This window comes from Zootermopsis nevadensis, unplaced genomic scaffold (assembly GCF_977971745.1).
Source record: "Zootermopsis nevadensis isolate Lab colony 2312 unplaced genomic scaffold, Znev_1.0 Znev_ptg000001l, whole genome shotgun sequence".
NCBI lineage: Eukaryota > Metazoa > Arthropoda > Insecta > Blattodea > Termopsidae > Zootermopsis > Zootermopsis nevadensis.
Genome location: NW_028259133.1, coordinates 12,090,675 through 12,108,076, shown reverse-complemented (window position 1 = coordinate 12,108,076; position 17,402 = coordinate 12,090,675). Strand labels below are relative to the sequence as shown.

Sequence of the window (17,402 nt, the reverse complement as noted above, 5' to 3'; positions counted from 1 at the left end):
ACGTACTTTCCAATATAGAGCGTCGAATGGGAAGGAAACATGAAGACTCCATACTGAGATATTTAAAATGAAGCCGTAATCATTTCCAAAATAGGCCCACTGTAGGCAGCCGCTCTGTTGGTGGTGTTACTAAAATGGCTATGAACGAGCCTCGCCCCAATCCCTGCAGCAAATGAATTCGTAGACTCTGATGACAGAGTCTGCAAAGAACAGTAAATATCTACGCATGTGTAAGCAAGATTTTATTCTCTCAATTCTCAAACGAGTTGAGTGTAGGGCCCTTTGTTGGAAACAAATTCCGTTAAATGAGAATTATTTCAAACAGTGCCCCTAAAAATGGGCAGATTTGTTAAAAGAAAACGTGACAGTGAAAAATCACTTCAAAGTAAATGTACTCTTTATTATAAATGTTCGTTCTCAATTATAATACCAATGCACAGAAGAAAAGGGAGCACGAAGGGTGAAAACCAGTTTTAGAGACACGCAAAAAATCCATTGAAATTCCTAATTTCGATGGCCATATAATCATTTATTACGACGATTTCTAATTGTTACCGTAGTGTATTTTGACAATTCCCTCAGAAATTGCATAAACATTCCTGTACAAACTATGCTACAGCTATTTTGTCCAAAGAATGATGGCATCCTAGCCTCAACAAGAGAAGTACACTTTTTGAAGTACTTTTCTGATATAAAGGCTCAAGCAATGTTACATTGTCTTCACTCGATTTAGGGATAGGCGGTTCCTTAACAGGAAGCAATTCTTAAGAATGCACAGGAAGTGAATGGGTGGAGAAATGGCCATGACTTCCACAGTTCATTAAAATGTCGGTTTAAAAAATACAATGGAGTAATCTATATCATAAGAGTACAGTAACGAGACAGATGACAAGGCTGCGGAGGTGGTACACAAGACTAAATTAATTCCAGATGATTTACATTAAATGAACAATACACGGATACTTACAGGTATGGGTACATTGAAACTAATTTAAGCCATTTCTTTAATCAGTTTTAAGAACAATATACAATTGCATTTAAATATTAGTTACTGAATAATATTCAGGACACATGGACCATAAAGAATACAAATCAGTTTCGAATATGAATTAAAGTGGTGATGGGGGGTAGAGAAAACTCCAGAATGGAATATTGTAGGATATGAAGTAGGAAAAAACATGTTGGGAGAGGGAACTGTCCTCCATATTCACCATTTTTGAAGTCCTTGGTCCCTTATTGATATTATGTGAATTACATTACTTTTGTACAAAAACATTTTCTAGCTAAAGTCTTTAAAAATTTGTCAAAATTAAAATATTTGGGCATGAAGTTAACAAATCATATTGTACCCCGTTACAATGAGAGAATTTTAGTTGGATCACATTAGTAATCTTACTCCGAAGGTGCTCCAGAAGACCACATTACAACAAGATACGAGAGCATTTCGTGCAGCCAGTACAAGCGGCTTTAAACGAGGATATTTTTAGTTTCATGTTTAAACCTCAAATGCTTTATCATTTCTATCACATACATAAAAATTAACAGCTATATTTTAAGTAAATAAAAATGTTAAACATTTTAATTATGACTAGAATAATTACATTTCTATTGTCATGATCAGCCTTCATAACAAAAGGCAGTGATTTAAATGCAACGGACTTTTGCTTGTACTACAGAAACTGTTCCAAATTTTGTTCTATTATTAGGTGTTCTTCATTTTCTACCTTGAAGGAAGAACAACTTATGGGGCCCATCCAGGTCTACGTATTTGTGTCTGTTGTGGTTTTCACAACAGACGGATCCAAGGTTTTCCACTGTCAGTGTAACAATGATCTATATACCGCGGTTAGAACGCTGGGCTTGTAATACTGTGGTCCCGGGTTCGATTCCCGACGGTGCTCAGATTTACAACTTGTGTTGGGCAAGGCCGTGGTCTCGGCATCACGGAGTTTTCCTCCGGGGTTTCCCCGGTTTCTTCGTGGCATCCCAACAATTACTACACTCTCATCATCATCTCGCAAAAAGGGGGTCACAGCAGGAGCGTTAAATGTCGCGGTCCCGATCGAACCCATGTACTGATGGGCCGTGAATCCTGCTAAGCACTAATGCACACCATGCTGAATAGTGTGTACTGGATACGAAAGTAAAAAGAAACCTATATGATGTAGCGTGAAAAACTGTCAAATGCCAATGTTTCCAAAAAGTACACCTTCACAATACTATTAATATTTTAAGATCACACATATAGCTCAAAATATTTAAACACAACCATTAAAATGCCTTCCTTCAATTATTTCAAAGGATCTGTACCTTCTAAGACAATATTTGAATATGTAAAGCGGATTATATGACATAACACCACCACAATGTGGTTAACGTTACCTTTAAATCTATCCAGTATGTGAAGACTACATCCTTATACCACTTACATGTTTTTCTGATTTTCTCACAAATAATACATCAATTTTAACATTGTTCTTTAGATTCCATATTCAGAATAAAGTAATTTAGCAGATATGGTTAATTCGGTGATGAACCTTTGGGTTCCATTAGCCACCTAGTTAGTTAGTAGATATAAACCTGAACATTTAAAAATCTGATGAGGATTGAAAACTATACTGTTACCTGAAAAACAGATATAAAACCCTATTATAATCACAGACTACATGCGATTTAATTATAATAATTATGTAATTATTTTTTATAAAAAACAGTAATAAATATTAGTGTCTGTGTGTATATATTGTAAAAATAGTTCAAAATGTAAAGACATTATGTTAAAATTGATTTACAATAAAAAGTATTCGAAACAAGTTCTTAGAATGAGGCACTTTACGTGAAAGACTGAAATTGGCAGTGTTCTACCTCTTTTTCTCAGAACATGATTTTCAGTCTCTGACAGTGCTGTAGCAATATGGTTAAGAACGTATTATGGGTATTGTGCACTCTTAATTTTATATTTTTTCACAATAATGTGAAAAAGCAATAAATTAAAGCAGTGGTATTCAACCTCGGGTACGCAAAGATATCTTAGGGGGTACGTGAAACTTAAAAAAAAAAATTATTTATTATAAACACTGAATAATAAGTAATGTAATTTATTTAATTTATTTTAGATGTAGATTATATACTACGTATAACTTGAATTATACACCAACATCTTTGGGGGTACAAAGTTGAAGATAAATTATATCTGGGGGTACGCGAACAAAAAAGGTTAAATACCACTGTATTAAAGCATAAAACAAAATAAAAAGTACATAGCATATAGAAACAAGGCAAACACATTCTAAGCACACTTCAACAAAACTTGAACAGAATATATTTTGATTACGTATGACTATATCAGTTTTTGAAACTTCTTATAAGCCAAAACTTACATCGCATTCTACGCTCACTGAAACTAGTGCGCGTCTCTGGCCACAAGAAAGAACACTCTCACTGCCAAAACCATCTAACAAAAACCTGTAATTATTACAAATGTGCTCGTATACTTGTGGCTCTTTCAATGACTACTGCATATATCGCTTTTGAAATTTAATGATAATATATACTAAATAATTATCAATGACTATTAAATTATTACAGACCAATCTGTTTTCTTCAGCATCTACTGTAGGCTACAATTAAATAAAATAACCTGGTATTTCAGCAATACCATTAAAATATAAGAATTTCTTAGGACAGTGTCCATCATCTGGACCAAAATCTGTGACCTATAAAATGTCTCGAGTTTCAACGGTTGTTTAATAAAACCAATCATTACCATTAGCCCTACAGATTATCTACCAGGTCTCTTAATATTTGTACATCTGCTGATCAATAAAATCAAGCGTTAAAAAAGCTGCCAATGACAATGCTAAACTATCGGCAGTGACGTATTAGAATCACATACCACTGTAGTTTCCTGTCAGCAGTCTACTTCTGAGGAAAAAAACAATAAAATAGCTAAACATTTCCAAAATACAAACTTCGTGGAAACCCAAAAGAATAATAATACTGATCCTGGCTGTAGAACACATATTTCATGTTGTATTTATGGTATCTTACCCACAACTACGTTTACTGACTGTCAGTTGACCAGCTTAACTTTAATAACTTATTTTACTTTAATTATTTAAGTAAATAAAAGAAAGTGACTCTCCACTGGCAATGAAAATCCAGTAATGAAGGATATCTGACAACTCACATATTAGATGGTTTTCGTGAAATTAGGTGTTTCGTCATTATCTTGAACTATTAATGGCTCTTCCACATCCGCTTGATCATCGTGTTTCTTTAGCTACAAAATAAAGCAGAATGAAGAAAGAAAATAATTAAGCATGCAGGACTTACAGCTACATGCATAACATTCTAAAACTTACAGAATATGCATTTATCTTCAAAAAAAGTTCTTAATTATTGAAACTGCATACTACATTCATAGCAAAAAATGACCTAAAATATTTCTGTATTAACATAAATCAATATTCATTAAACAACATGGTTTTATTGGTATTAAGTGTGAATCAAGATTAAGAAAGAGTTAATTTTATCTGAAACCAACAGAATTTAATGCCCTGGGTTATCATTACCAGACATCAGAGTATTTTGGTTAAAACTCCTGCTCTGAATTTAGGAGGTCCCGTGTTACATCCTTGGTACAGAGGCCAGCTACCTGACTCCAGTTTGTGATTTACCTCAGCCCCTTCAAGGAAATGTTTGGGCTAGTACCTAATAGGCAACGACTGCTTCCTTCCATATCATTCCCAAGTCATATATTCTCCCATTCAAAACAATAAATTATGTAGATAAGATGCAACGTTATATAAACTTAGACACTAACAAAATTGCAGGCCTTGAAATTTTCCACAGATTCCAGAATTCTGGTTTATTGCACTGTTTAATCTAGCAGACAAAAACTAAACATTTGGTAGTACATGCTGCCCCTCTGAAGATACAGGCAGCAAGTTCTTATAAATTACTTATGTACATTTATAAAGATACATGGCATAACCTAGAAGACTACAACTTATATAATGGCATTTACTCTGATATAAAAATGAGATTTAAATAATTATATACATTTTATTAAATAACTGCTAATGCACTATATATGAAGACTTTGAAGCATGCACAGATGTCAATTAATACATGCAGCAAGTAAGCGTAAAGTAAGTTGTGTATGCAATGCAACGAACATGACCAAACCCACAAACAAATCAGTTACAAAGAAACTAAATAAGAATGTTCCTAGAAAGTAGACCTTTTTATACATAACAATCATAAGAAAACACACACAACATACAGTGTGTCCACAAAGTTCCTTCGGAGTTTTGAAAAATTGTGGCGCGCAAACAAATTGAGCTAGCCACACTCTGGAAGATGGTGCTCCACCTCATTTGGGTCTGCAGGTACGCGCTTACCTAGACAGGACATTTCCAGGAAGATGGATCGGCAGAGACAAACAATGCCTTGGCCTCCACGTTCACCAGACATAACACCACTGGATTTTTTCCTGTAGGGTTATGTCAAGGGCAATGTGTTCCGAACACCAGTTAACGGACTTGATGACCTGAATACCCGTATCAGGAATGCGATCTCGGCTATTCCAGCAGGCATGTTTTACAGAACATGGCAAGAGTTCAAATATCGTCTGGACGCTCTCCGTGCTACCGGGAGCCCACATCGAGGTCTACTAAGGTCAGTAAAAAACTTCGAGAGTTTCACTGTAATCTGCCGCAAACCGCATGCGGCTAGCTCAATTTTTCAAAACCCCGAAGGGACTTTGTGGACACACTGTATATCTGACATCAAGAACACCACAGACCAATATGAATCTAAGAGTATTTTATTGAAAAGACTGTTATATCACAAATATTTTTTTAATTATGCAAGAATTATACCAGAAGATTAACTACATGCAGAGTCTTATGCAAGAGGCTTCCATGACTTGTTCAAGAAGAAATCATCCTCTGTCCGTGCTGTCAGGCTGAAGCTCGATCTGTATCACTTCCCTGAAAATCTTGTCCGTGCATCTGCATATCTTGGCCAAAACATTGGTGTCATATATGAGGATATGGTGACTCAGGTTCATGCTACATTCAGCCACAGCTGATTTCTCCCAATTATGCTGCCTAAACCTGGCTTCAACGTAATTGTCAACTTGTCCAATGTAAACCATCTCACACTCACATGGATGCTTTTATGAACAGTATTTTTAGGGACAGGTCGTCCACAATGGTTTGAATAAAACTGAAGATTTTCCTCAGCAGAATGTCTACTATGGAAACGATGTGCTCAGACAGCATCCTGCTGTGCTCCTCAAGTCTGATAGAAGTTTAAATTGATGGGGCCCTGATGACGGAGGAAGCAAGAACCTCTGAAATGTTAGTAAACTTTTGCGACATTACACAGCTCAACAACCCAGAAGACAACCATCTTCAACATAATACTAGCATGACAACAACTTTCTTGTATAAAAGTTGAATACAATTATTGTACAAAAATGAATTACATCACAGAATTGGCTCTTTATTTTCTAGTATGAATTAGGATAATTACAGTTATGCAATTAAAAACATGTTATGTTCTCCATGCAATACAGTACACACACAAAGCTGAATACCACTTCCAAAATATGGAATATCTCTGGAATGTAAATAAAAATAACAATTAAACTTATAAACAAATTCACCATTCTTTTAAACATAACTGCTTCAACGACCATGTATATTCTTTCGCATCATAAACAAACGAAGTAAAAGCCTATGATGTCTTATAATCTACAACACAAACATCCTGATCTGTTCCCTAAGGAATGTGATGTAAACAGCAAAACTCTACTTCATCTTTACCCTGGAATTGCAACTTTTACTGACATGCATAAAAATGTAAAACAATTTAATTAAGCAGTTTAAAACAATTTAATTAAGCAGTTTAAAACAAACAAATTTCTAAGTTACAATAGATGTTATACCATGGAGTTGAATAGAGCACAGGTATGAAAATTAGATACATGTTTTTCCTTATAATGTGGGTATTGAAGCTTTCCTCAACATCTACCATATAATAAGGGTCTACTGTATACATTATGACACTTGATCAAACAAACAAAATTCCAATAACATAAGCCTGTTTTTTCATTTAGTCTACATACATTACAATAGTTTTTAAAATGTATTTGTACTCCTGTACAAAGTAGGCAGGTCTTTGGTTCTAATGAGTCGACATAGTGTATATTTAACTTCCCACCCATCACACAACATGACAAGTAAGGTTTCAGTATGGCAATACCATAAAAGCATCAAAATTAATGTTACCAACTGTATACTGGGAATAAAAAACAAGGTCCTTTGGTTACTGTCACTGACATTTGTAATAAAAAAAATAAGTTGCAATAAACTATGAAAACTACAAGTTTCTTGTGAAACTATATTATGCATCATAACCAGAATGACAATCTAAAATCTATTACCTTTCCTCCAAAGCAAAAATAAATGAATTACTTTCACTCAATTAAAAGCTCATTCTCCCCTCTTTATATAGAAATTAGAAGTTCATTTTGACATCTGCAATAATTTCTTCATACCTAAACTGAAAACTGAAGCCAGAGATTTGTCATCTGTTTCACAAAAGTTATACGTAAAGCACGGTGTTATCCAACAGTGGGTTGCTGAAATGTGCCTAGATTCCCAGCTTTACTGTAAAATTCACCCTTGTCTTTAACAAAAAGAATTTTTTTAGCCACTTATTTCTAGATGCAATTTTAATTTGCTTGGTTTCATACTGCTAGTAGAAAAAGATTTAAGTGACAAAATATCCACCATTCATTCCTTGCCATCAACACAAAGACTACAAAAAACAAGTAGTAAATACTTCTTACCAGTTTGATTTGTTATTACTTTCACTTGGGTTACTAATTGTAGCATCTTTATAACATCCTCGACTATTCTCATATTTAACCCCAAAGTCTAAAACTTTCTTCTTCCTAAGACATTTTCTCTATAAGTATAAAGTCGAAAATTTTAAATGGTTGAACAAATATAATTCAGGGGTGAGAAAATAAGTAAAATTAATAACATCATAAATTAATAATACCTGTTGGCACTGAACTTCCCTAACCTCTACACACCAAGACTCAGTATGAACTAGACAATTTCAGTGCATGCAATTGTCAGAACAAGTGTCATCACAGAAGGAGAGAAGCTAACCAAAATGCTAACAGGCAATGCATGAGAACAGTAATCATTCTTGCCTCAACTGTGACATTTCAAGAAGTCTGTAATACCATTCAAAGGTTCTTCAAACTCTCTGCAGAGGGGTGTGTAAGATTATGAGTCATGGTTTCAGAAGTCCTGTACTAAGAAACATGCAAATATAAAAATAAACTGACTTCTGTTTTCAGATTATATAAAATTACACCCCATAAAGTTAATTTCATTTCAATTCAACTTAAAACCACTCAACATATATTTTCTGTGAATAATTTTGGAACCAGTGGAGCATTTTTATTATGAGGCAGAAGAAAGAATGATTGGTGAACTGTGGAAAAGGATAGCAGGGCAATATGATGTGAAATTTACACACACCAAGTCCATACAATAACAGGGGAACAAATTTTTTTTTAGAGGACAGTACCTTTTCAAATATAACTACAGTAGAAATTATAACAAATTTATAATCTTATCTCCTATGCACCTAAAATAATATCAGAGCAGAACCATGAATAAAAGAAATGTATTGTGTCCCCAATTCATCTATTCTGAAATATGTGCATGAGCAGAATAGAGGTTATCCACATTCTAGTATGTCTCACAAAAGTTACAGAATTGTCAAAACTATGCTGAATTAACTAACTGTCAATTCTGGGCTATGATGCAATATAGTCCTGTAGCAGATTACCAGGGTTTTGGAGGAATGTTGCCTCGATCTTCAAAAGACCATCACCATTCTGGGAAACCCAAATCTTAGATTTAATAACTGTTACTATAGTGAACATGTCTTTCAAGCATTCCTTTAACTATGTACTTGTGTTTTACTTTATTTTAAACATTAATAGAACTGTAACTGTTGTTGTGAACCAACATAAATTAGTACATTTAGAAAAGTCAGCATTTATAGAATCTGAAGCAGATTATCAGATGGAATTCAGAAAGCCAACAGACATGAGACCACTCAGTGTTTAAAATCTTGATTACATCTTTTTCAAAGTAACAGTCCATAGATTATGTAAAACAAGCAAATTCTAAAGGCAGATAAAGCCTCATCTATGCACATTAACTGTTCAAAACCATAAGTACATTAAAATTTATTACATTAAATAAATATATGACTCCTCTGACACACCTGTACAAGCACACTTAATATTTTCTTTCAGGCTGAAGAGTCCCACGTACAACACTAGGAACACCATCCCTAAGGAGGTGACTGAAAAAGTAGCCCTATTTTTGATGACTTTTTTGTGCATCCTAAATGATGATAATAGCTGCCTTGTCCCAGGGCACTTCCAGCCTGAAATATGGTGAATTTAAAGTATTAAAGGCTAAGAATGAACACAGGTCATAATCTGGAATATGGTATATATAATGAAATGAATTTAAATTTATGGTGTTTTGAAACAAAATGGTTCTAAATCCTTTATCCTACTGCTTTATAAGGGTGTAAAACATGATCTATCACCTTATAGGAAGAGAATTAACTGAGCATCTGAGAATCTGGTGCTGAGCAGAAATGAAGAGTTAAGAAACAGATACAAAATTTAAGAAATTCAGAAATGAAGAGATCACTTCAGAGATACCAGCATAGAAGTGAGAATAACATTAAATTGGATCTTAAAGGAGTAAGATGTGAGGGAGTTGGCAGGATTTTTCAGCTCAAGACAAGGTCCAGTGGTGGTCTCTTGTAAACAAAGTAATAACCTTCAAGTTCCACAAAAGACACTCAAGTACGATTATCTGTCCCCTAACACCTTCTCAAGAATGGTTCTGCTCCACTGAGTTAGTTAATAAAAATTACAACTTGCTACTCCATATTAAGTTTGGTTTATGTTTAGTACAAGTTTTCAAAGTATATGCCGTCAGTAATGCTGATTGTGCACCTAACATTTAGGATGCTGCTGCAGGTTGTGACAAGCAAAGGCATACATGGAACATAGAATTAATATATGGAGATGAAATATATTTAAAACTGTATCATTGAATCAACTAAAGAACCCCAAGCCGTTACAGAAATTGTAACTGGTTCTGTAGCATCTACCCTCCACGTTTCACCTCTGTTAAGTCTTTTATTCCACACATCACATTACTCTTATAACAGAACCAGTAGAGATTATGAACATGGCTGTCTTCTGAGTTGTGCCGTGTAGTCTGGTAAAGTTTACCGGTATTTCAAAGGTGCTTGCTGCCTTCATCATCAGGGTAATGGGGCCTTAATGATAGGGGCATAACAACCCAGATGACAGTCACCTTCAATAAAACTATAGGCTTGCAACTTCAGCTAAAAGCAGCATAAATCCAAAAATGAGGACAATGATCATTGCCAATAAATTAGTTTCCTCTTCTGTTGTAGTGTTAAATCTGTTACATTTCATGTTCCTTACAATGCCAAATCTACATGACAGTTATCAATCCACAGGCAGTCCAAACTTAAAATATATTCATAAATAGGACTATATGCATTAAAATATCTGATTTTAGAAACCTGAAATACAAGTATACATGACTAAATATTCCTATCTAATAACAGAAGTGACATGTTGTAGAAGATAAATTGTGACCTCTATTAAGCATGAATTCTGTTTTCTGAAAGGGATTTATTTATCTTTACATGCATTTTGCATGCTTTGAAAGGTTATTATGAATACTGCCATCTAGTTATTAAAATGTATGACAATCAAAAAGCAAAATGCACATAACTTAGTGCATACATGAACTAATGACAGCACAAGAGATAAACGCATATGCACACATTTGAAGCTGAAAACGATGTATAGACAACTAAAACAGTAACAGAGGTGTTCAATGGGCTTCATCTCCTGGGCCACTAAGCCCTTTATGTGCTGAAAAGTTTTGTGTGGGAAAGGTCCATAAGCATTAATAATTTAGCACTGAGTACAAAGAACAACTGGACTTAACCTTTATCTCATTGGAACATGGTATTTAAATTCCTGTATAATGGGGCTGCTAGCCAAATTTCAAATCTGGGGTTAATGGTTTAGATGCATATTCATACAACACATGACCAACTAGATCATGTATGAGCTATGATGCATGGACAATAAATGTTAAACAAATCATACATACATTTAATACCTCTCACATAAATGGATAAATTTGTCGGAGATTACACATAGTTTAAAGAAATACTTTCTGCTAAACTGCAGAAATAACCAATACACTACACTAAGCTTCATAACATAACAAGAGGCTAAAACTAAATAATCATATATTTTAAATGTCCAAGCAGTGAACCATGAGCTACGAAATTTCAGAAACATAACAAAGTATGCATATAGGTAGTGAGGTCAAGAATTTGAGAACTTCTTTATTTGTGGACCACTTTTTGACAGTTATAAAAATACATTCACTCCATTTCCGTAAAAGATACAAATTTAAGTTGATCAACCAACTGATGTAAATTTCTTCAACACTTTAAAACAATTGCAAATATTGTGTAGTTTTGAAAAAAACATGATAAGAATATGAATGGCAAAGTTTGTTGTAGCAAACCTACAAAAGCATGTCAGGGTAGACAGAACCTGGCTATGACTTGAAACAGACACCTACATGTCACTTTCTTGCTCCAATCTGTACAGCCCAAAATCTTAAACCCATAAATATCTGATGGTTTCCTATCATGACTCCTGTATTTAAACACATACAGGTAAACACACTGTTTTATGGAAAATTAATTTATCCTCCATGATCTCAGAGACACGCTGGATAAAGACTGCTTGCAGGTTGGCCTGGCCTGACTTCCTTCTCCACAATCTCAATTCTACTGTTGGACACCACCCATCGGAAGACTACTGCAGCCAGGTTCAGCTTTGCCTCGCACTGTCCCTAGCTGATGGTGGATGTAAGAAGCCGACAGGAACCACATAGTGCAACAATGTCCGTGATAATCACCTTCAACGACATGTCCACCAATGCGTGTGACTGAACTCAGAAATAAATTTGTTGCAGGACACCGCTGATGACTGCTGCCGTCACCTTCTATGTAAATGTTTGACTAACCCAAGTCTGTGTGTGTGGAGAGCCTAGTTGCCAGGTGTAATACAGTGATGCCTATAGTCTCAGTCATTTCTGGCCTTTGTAACTAACCTACACTACGGTAGCAGGATCCTAACATTTAACTCCACTAATACCAAAGTTTATGACTGAACGTGGTCCTGAAGCATCCTCACAACATACTACAACCATACTGCACCTCCATAAGATCAATCATAATGTTATCATCCCATATTTAATTTTCAAAACTTTTAATATGAGACTACTACACATATATCAAATTAGGTCTAACACAATTTATATTTTATTCAATGACCCTAGTACATAAGACACAACAAATTATTTTTCCATATTCACATCAGCAACAGCAGTGTATCTACAATCCATATTGCTCTAGATCAAACTGCTGCATATGCATATGTCATCATTAACCTTTGAAGCTGAAGATCGCCTTGATATATTCCTTATATAAAAAAACCATAACCATTACAAAGATCAAATGGTTAATGCTGTTTATGGAAATACTGTAATTACTGTGTACTATAAGAATCATATGACACAAATAAATAAAATCTGTGGGCAAAACATAAAACTGTCAAAGCAGGTGGTAAATATGGTTACCACTAAAGGGTTAAACTTTATTAACTTACTTGGCAGGAAAAAGAAATTCAGACAGCACAGCAGGAGGAAATCAGGACAAACATATGGATTAATTAAAATTTCAGGACAGCATATTATGTACGCAATGATCTGTAATTATGACTTTCATTTTAAAAAAATCCTAACAACTTAAGACTTACCTTCATGTACCAAACAGAATAAGAATTAGCATAAAGGGAGACCTGCATTGAGTATCAGAGACACACATCTGAGATTCTAGTAGATAAGTAGTTGATTATACACACATATATATAAGAAACATAAATCAGCAAACCACCTCAAGATTTTACATAAGAGCTCTGTACCTTTACATGTGCATAAGCTGTTACTCCAAACACGGTCAGTATGATTCCAACACCCTGGTTCACATGGAATGGCTCTTTAAACAGAAGAACACCACCAAGTACAGTGAGACAAAACTTGATGTGGCCCACCATGTTGTATCTTGTTGCAGAGTCAAGAATTCTAACATTTGTGTAAACCAAAAGTAAAAAAGAGTGAAGTTGTCCCACTATACACCATGTAGGCTGGACTTATGATTAAACCTTTTAGTGCTAAGCCAAATTTACCATTTCATTGTTGTTACCAGGACTTTATCTTCCTAATTGTGAATAAAAATACACCTACTTCTTCCAACAAAGGTCTTTACCATTTATTGTGAGAGGAGACCACCTTCAAAAGAAAGCAGGAGTTATTTGTCTCATCATGACAGCTTAATGTCATACAACATGAAAAATGTGTATACAGCTGGATAAACTGGTTTATAGTCAAGCTAGAGGCAAAACTTTTATCAGTAGTATTTTAAGTGTTAAAACAGTTATTCAAAACTCTGAATCACCTGTTTTACTTCCTTAATACTGCTGCAAGTTTATCACCAAACATCTCATATTACAAATCTTTATCTATATTAACACCAAGTTTTAACAATTAATAAAAAATCATTACTTTGGTTCATGTGCTACTGGTATCATCAACATATCACACAAACTTATATTTGATAAATGAATTTAGTTGGTACGGAATACTCCATGTGATGTTTATGTTTCATAAAAGTGACGAATCTTACCAAACATATGCACAATGAATCCATGTCTAAGGCAAAAGTCGCTTAAAAGGATACGTAAGTGGTGATGTGTTTCCAATTATCCAATAGATAGAGAGATTAACAAAGAATGCTGTTATACATGAACTTGCCACTAAACCCTGAAATAATACAGAAAGAAAATACAATAGGTATGAGCCACCAACAAGAGACAAATGTGTAACTACTGCACATGGTGCAAAAGAGTTTTATTACATTCTGCTAGGAACAAATATGAGAGCTCATGTCTTGTATTAAATAATCATACAGGCATGAATTACAAACTTGATGTGAAACAATTTTTAAATATGCAATACGTTTTATTGATCACAGTACAGTATGTGCATTACTATTCCTATTGAAATCAGAAAAATATGGATAACAAACAGAGGCAAAAATGCTGAAATAGTTTTATCACTGCTCCAAAAGAATTATGACAATAATACACTGTAAGTTTGCCTGAAGTCTGCAAGACACAGAAAGAGATGAAGTAAGAAAGAGAAGTACACATGAATATAAGTAAAGCTGTCCCTCTGCCCATACATCTCACTATAACAGTCCGTAAACAGCATCAGTGTATTCTGATGAGTTTTCAACACCAACACCAAACGGAGGTGAATGGCCAGCTAAACACTTCATCTGCTTCAGCAAATTCAGTAGTGATAAACAGCAGTCAAACAGTCATCAATTTGAGGATCTAAGTAGGAGCATCAGAGGATGGAGGTCCCATTCAACACTGAGCATGGCCCAGTTCATTGATATAGCAGCACAGCCAGCCTCCAAGATGGTCCTAATCCTGAGGCTACAGTCAGTTCTCCTAGATTTTCTCAAAATATGTTATGTCAAGTGTCATATAATGCCAGTCAGTACCATGGTGTGGTGCATTCACCATTCAGCCACCTGATGCGGCTTGTAGCAACTTCAGTTGCCACAAAAGCTTCACTTTATACATCAATTATATTTATTTGGAGGGTAATACAAACCATAAGGTGGTGATGGTGGCAATGATTTCATAATGATGATGATGATGGTTCCTCTACTAATTGTAAAAACAACTGTTAACACACCAAAAATATATGCACAAACTCAATATATCACTACAAAGTAATAAAATAATACTTAATATATGCAAATTTATGACTTACAACTACTTCTGCAGTCCAGTGTATTGTGATGGTGGTGCTTATTGGTTCAAAGACAGGTATTATCATCAGTAATATTAAGGCTGACAATGGAGCCTGATAATATAGAAGCTGCATTGCATTCATTTGTAGCTCATGTTGTTTCTGGCTCACCAACTAAGAACCAAAATAAATATATATATATATATGTTTAAGAATCAATTCCTTCCAAATTAAATGTGTAACAGGTTACAAAGACATTTATTAAACTTAAAAGCCTCCAAGAGACACAATACAGAATATGTTCAATAACATTTATTTTGGCCTTCTCGCTTATGAGGCCTTTTCACATTGTTAGTGGTTAATGTTCTGGAGAGACCCATCACCTTCATCTTCAGGGTCTGAGCATAGATTATTACAAAATATTGGTAAATACAATAATACATGGCATTATATCCCACAAGACAACATTATAAATTTTTGCTGCAGTGAAAACCTCAAATCTTATTTGTAATCAGTAATCTTATGGTCTCCTTAATTCTAATTGGAATAAGGAAGAATTGCCTCAGCAGTGGAAGGAGTCTATTATTGTACCAATTAACAAGAAGGGCGATAAAACTGACTGTAGTAATTATTGAGGCATATCACTGTTATCAACTTCATACAAAATTTTATCCAACATCCTTCCCTGGAGGTTAAGTCCACACGTAGATGTAATTATTGGCGATCATCAGTGTGTGGATTTCAGATTTCATTAAGTAGTTTCAACATTTTTCATTAAAATCTGGAAAACAGATCATGAAAACATCTCCAAAACAGGAATTTAAAGAAAAGCAGTAGTGCAAATTTTAACATACAGACCAAAACGAAATTTGAGTTAAAATAATTTATTGAAGGAAGATTCAAGGCAAAATTTGTTTCCAGGGATTAAGATGAAGTGTTTCATTTATACTATTTCCTTTTTTAAAATTAATCTCAAATGATGAATGCAAAAGCAGCCAATGAAATGCTGGTATTAGACTTGATGAATTCTCTACAAAAAGCATGAACAACACTATAAATACAAAACTACTCACCACTTGATACAGAGATGTGACTATAACTCCTAGGGTAGCATAAATTGTTCCAAGGATATTGAACTGGATATCATAGTAGAAGTTCATAAATACTCCCAAAGTAATGGGTATCTGGAACCAGCCACAGAATGTTTATGAAGCAAATCTACATTTCTCTGAACTACATCCAATTTTAGAACCAAACATATAGACTATATACACGAATTGGACAGTTGTTCAGTTAAATCATTCCCGTGTTAGTGCACCTCACAATGAAATTTTTGAAGTCAAAGCATTACTTAGTTTCAGTGCAGCATTTTGCAGTTGTAACTTATGAAGTTGTTATTTCATTAATTATTCCACTTTATGGTACACTGACACCGCAACACACCAACAGATACATGTCATTTGAATAATTCGATACTTTTGGCATAAAGAGTATTAAACAAAACTCTCCCATACACTTACCAGTGTTAGTTTAACTCTTAGTGGAAAATCTTTATTGTAGAAAAATATCTGTATCACGATGATACATGGTGTTGTCATCACTTTAGCAACTTGATAAGTTCCGACGGTGTTGTTTTGTAAACTTAAATTCGTAAAAACTACAAATCCGCAAAAAGCGAATGCCAGTGGTATCATATCTTTTAAAGGCACACTTTTCACAGTAAAGACGTTGCATTTCTGACAAAGAACCAACCCACAAAATGTGACGATAAAATGCAGAAACGTCAATGTCAAATTGGGAAAACCTACATATTTATACACCCACTTATTCAGTAATACTATTACAATAGAACTGATTGTGTTGAAAACGAGATAGAATAGGGTAATAAAAGTTCCTTTCTCGGTATTTTCCATTTTTGATCAGCATTCCAAGTTCATAAAATACACAGACGTTTTACAATACAGAAACTGCTTCGTAAAAACACTTCATGATCATATTTATTTCGACAGAGGAATTTGAAATTGTTACACCCAAAACTCACACGAGTGTTACACAGCAAAGCAGTGCTTCTTTCATGCTATTGGTTGGAAGCAGGTCACAGATTAAGTATCACACGCCCGCATCTTCTTTCTACTACCTCAGAAGATGAAACGCAGTTACTTCCTGATTGTTCTTGACGAGAGTAGGATTTTGACGACTAGTGACATCTTTTGTGACTAGATTGTATTTTATTCAAGCAACATTCCTACGAGTAAGGGAGGCCCCCCCGCCCAAAAAAAATTGTAACAGCTACCACCATGACTATGGACAGGATATTGATGCTCCTCA

At 34.6% G+C, this 17,402-nt stretch overlaps 1 protein-coding gene across 4 annotated transcripts; it reads right to left on the bottom strand.

Moving 5' to 3' along the window:
* Positions 1 to 986: 986 nt before the first annotated feature.
* On the bottom strand, positions 987 to 17,328 carry LOC110829939 (solute carrier family 35 member E3). 4 transcript variants are annotated; one of them, XM_022064181.2, is made up of 6 exons: positions 16,595 to 17,328; positions 16,148 to 16,258; positions 15,096 to 15,248; positions 13,990 to 14,072; positions 13,175 to 13,313; positions 987 to 4,282 (listed from the first exon to the last, which is right to left on the bottom strand). In XM_022064181.2, exons 1-6 carry the CDS (start codon positions 16,985 to 16,987, stop codon positions 4,193 to 4,195), a joined length of 969 nt encoding a protein of 322 aa, XP_021919873.1. In that variant the 5' UTR covers positions 16,988 to 17,328; the 3' UTR covers positions 987 to 4,192. The 4 variants fall into 4 exon arrangements, with proteins under 4 accessions (XP_021919873.1, XP_021919871.1, XP_021919872.1 ...); XM_022064179.2 differs by lacking the exon at positions 987 to 4,282 and adding an exon at positions 5,815 to 6,361; XM_022064180.2 differs by lacking the exon at positions 987 to 4,282 and adding an exon at positions 6,493 to 9,492.
* Positions 17,329 to 17,402: the final 74 nt, after the last annotated feature.

Excerpts from the sequence above, each read along its gene's own strand:
- LOC110829939 (XM_022064179.2), bottom strand. The coding sequence starts at position 16,987 with ATGGAAAATACCGAGAAAGGAACTTTTATTACCCTATTCTATCTCGTT. Across the intron at positions 15,249-16,147 it reads TCACATCTCTGTATCAAGTG|TTGGTGAGCCAGAAACAACA; the intron begins GTGAGTAGTTTT and ends TTTGGTTCTTAG. Across the intron at positions 14,073-15,095 it reads ACTGGACTGCAGAAGTAGTT|GGTTTAGTGGCAAGTTCATG; the intron begins GTAAGTCATAAA and ends GTATTATTTCAG.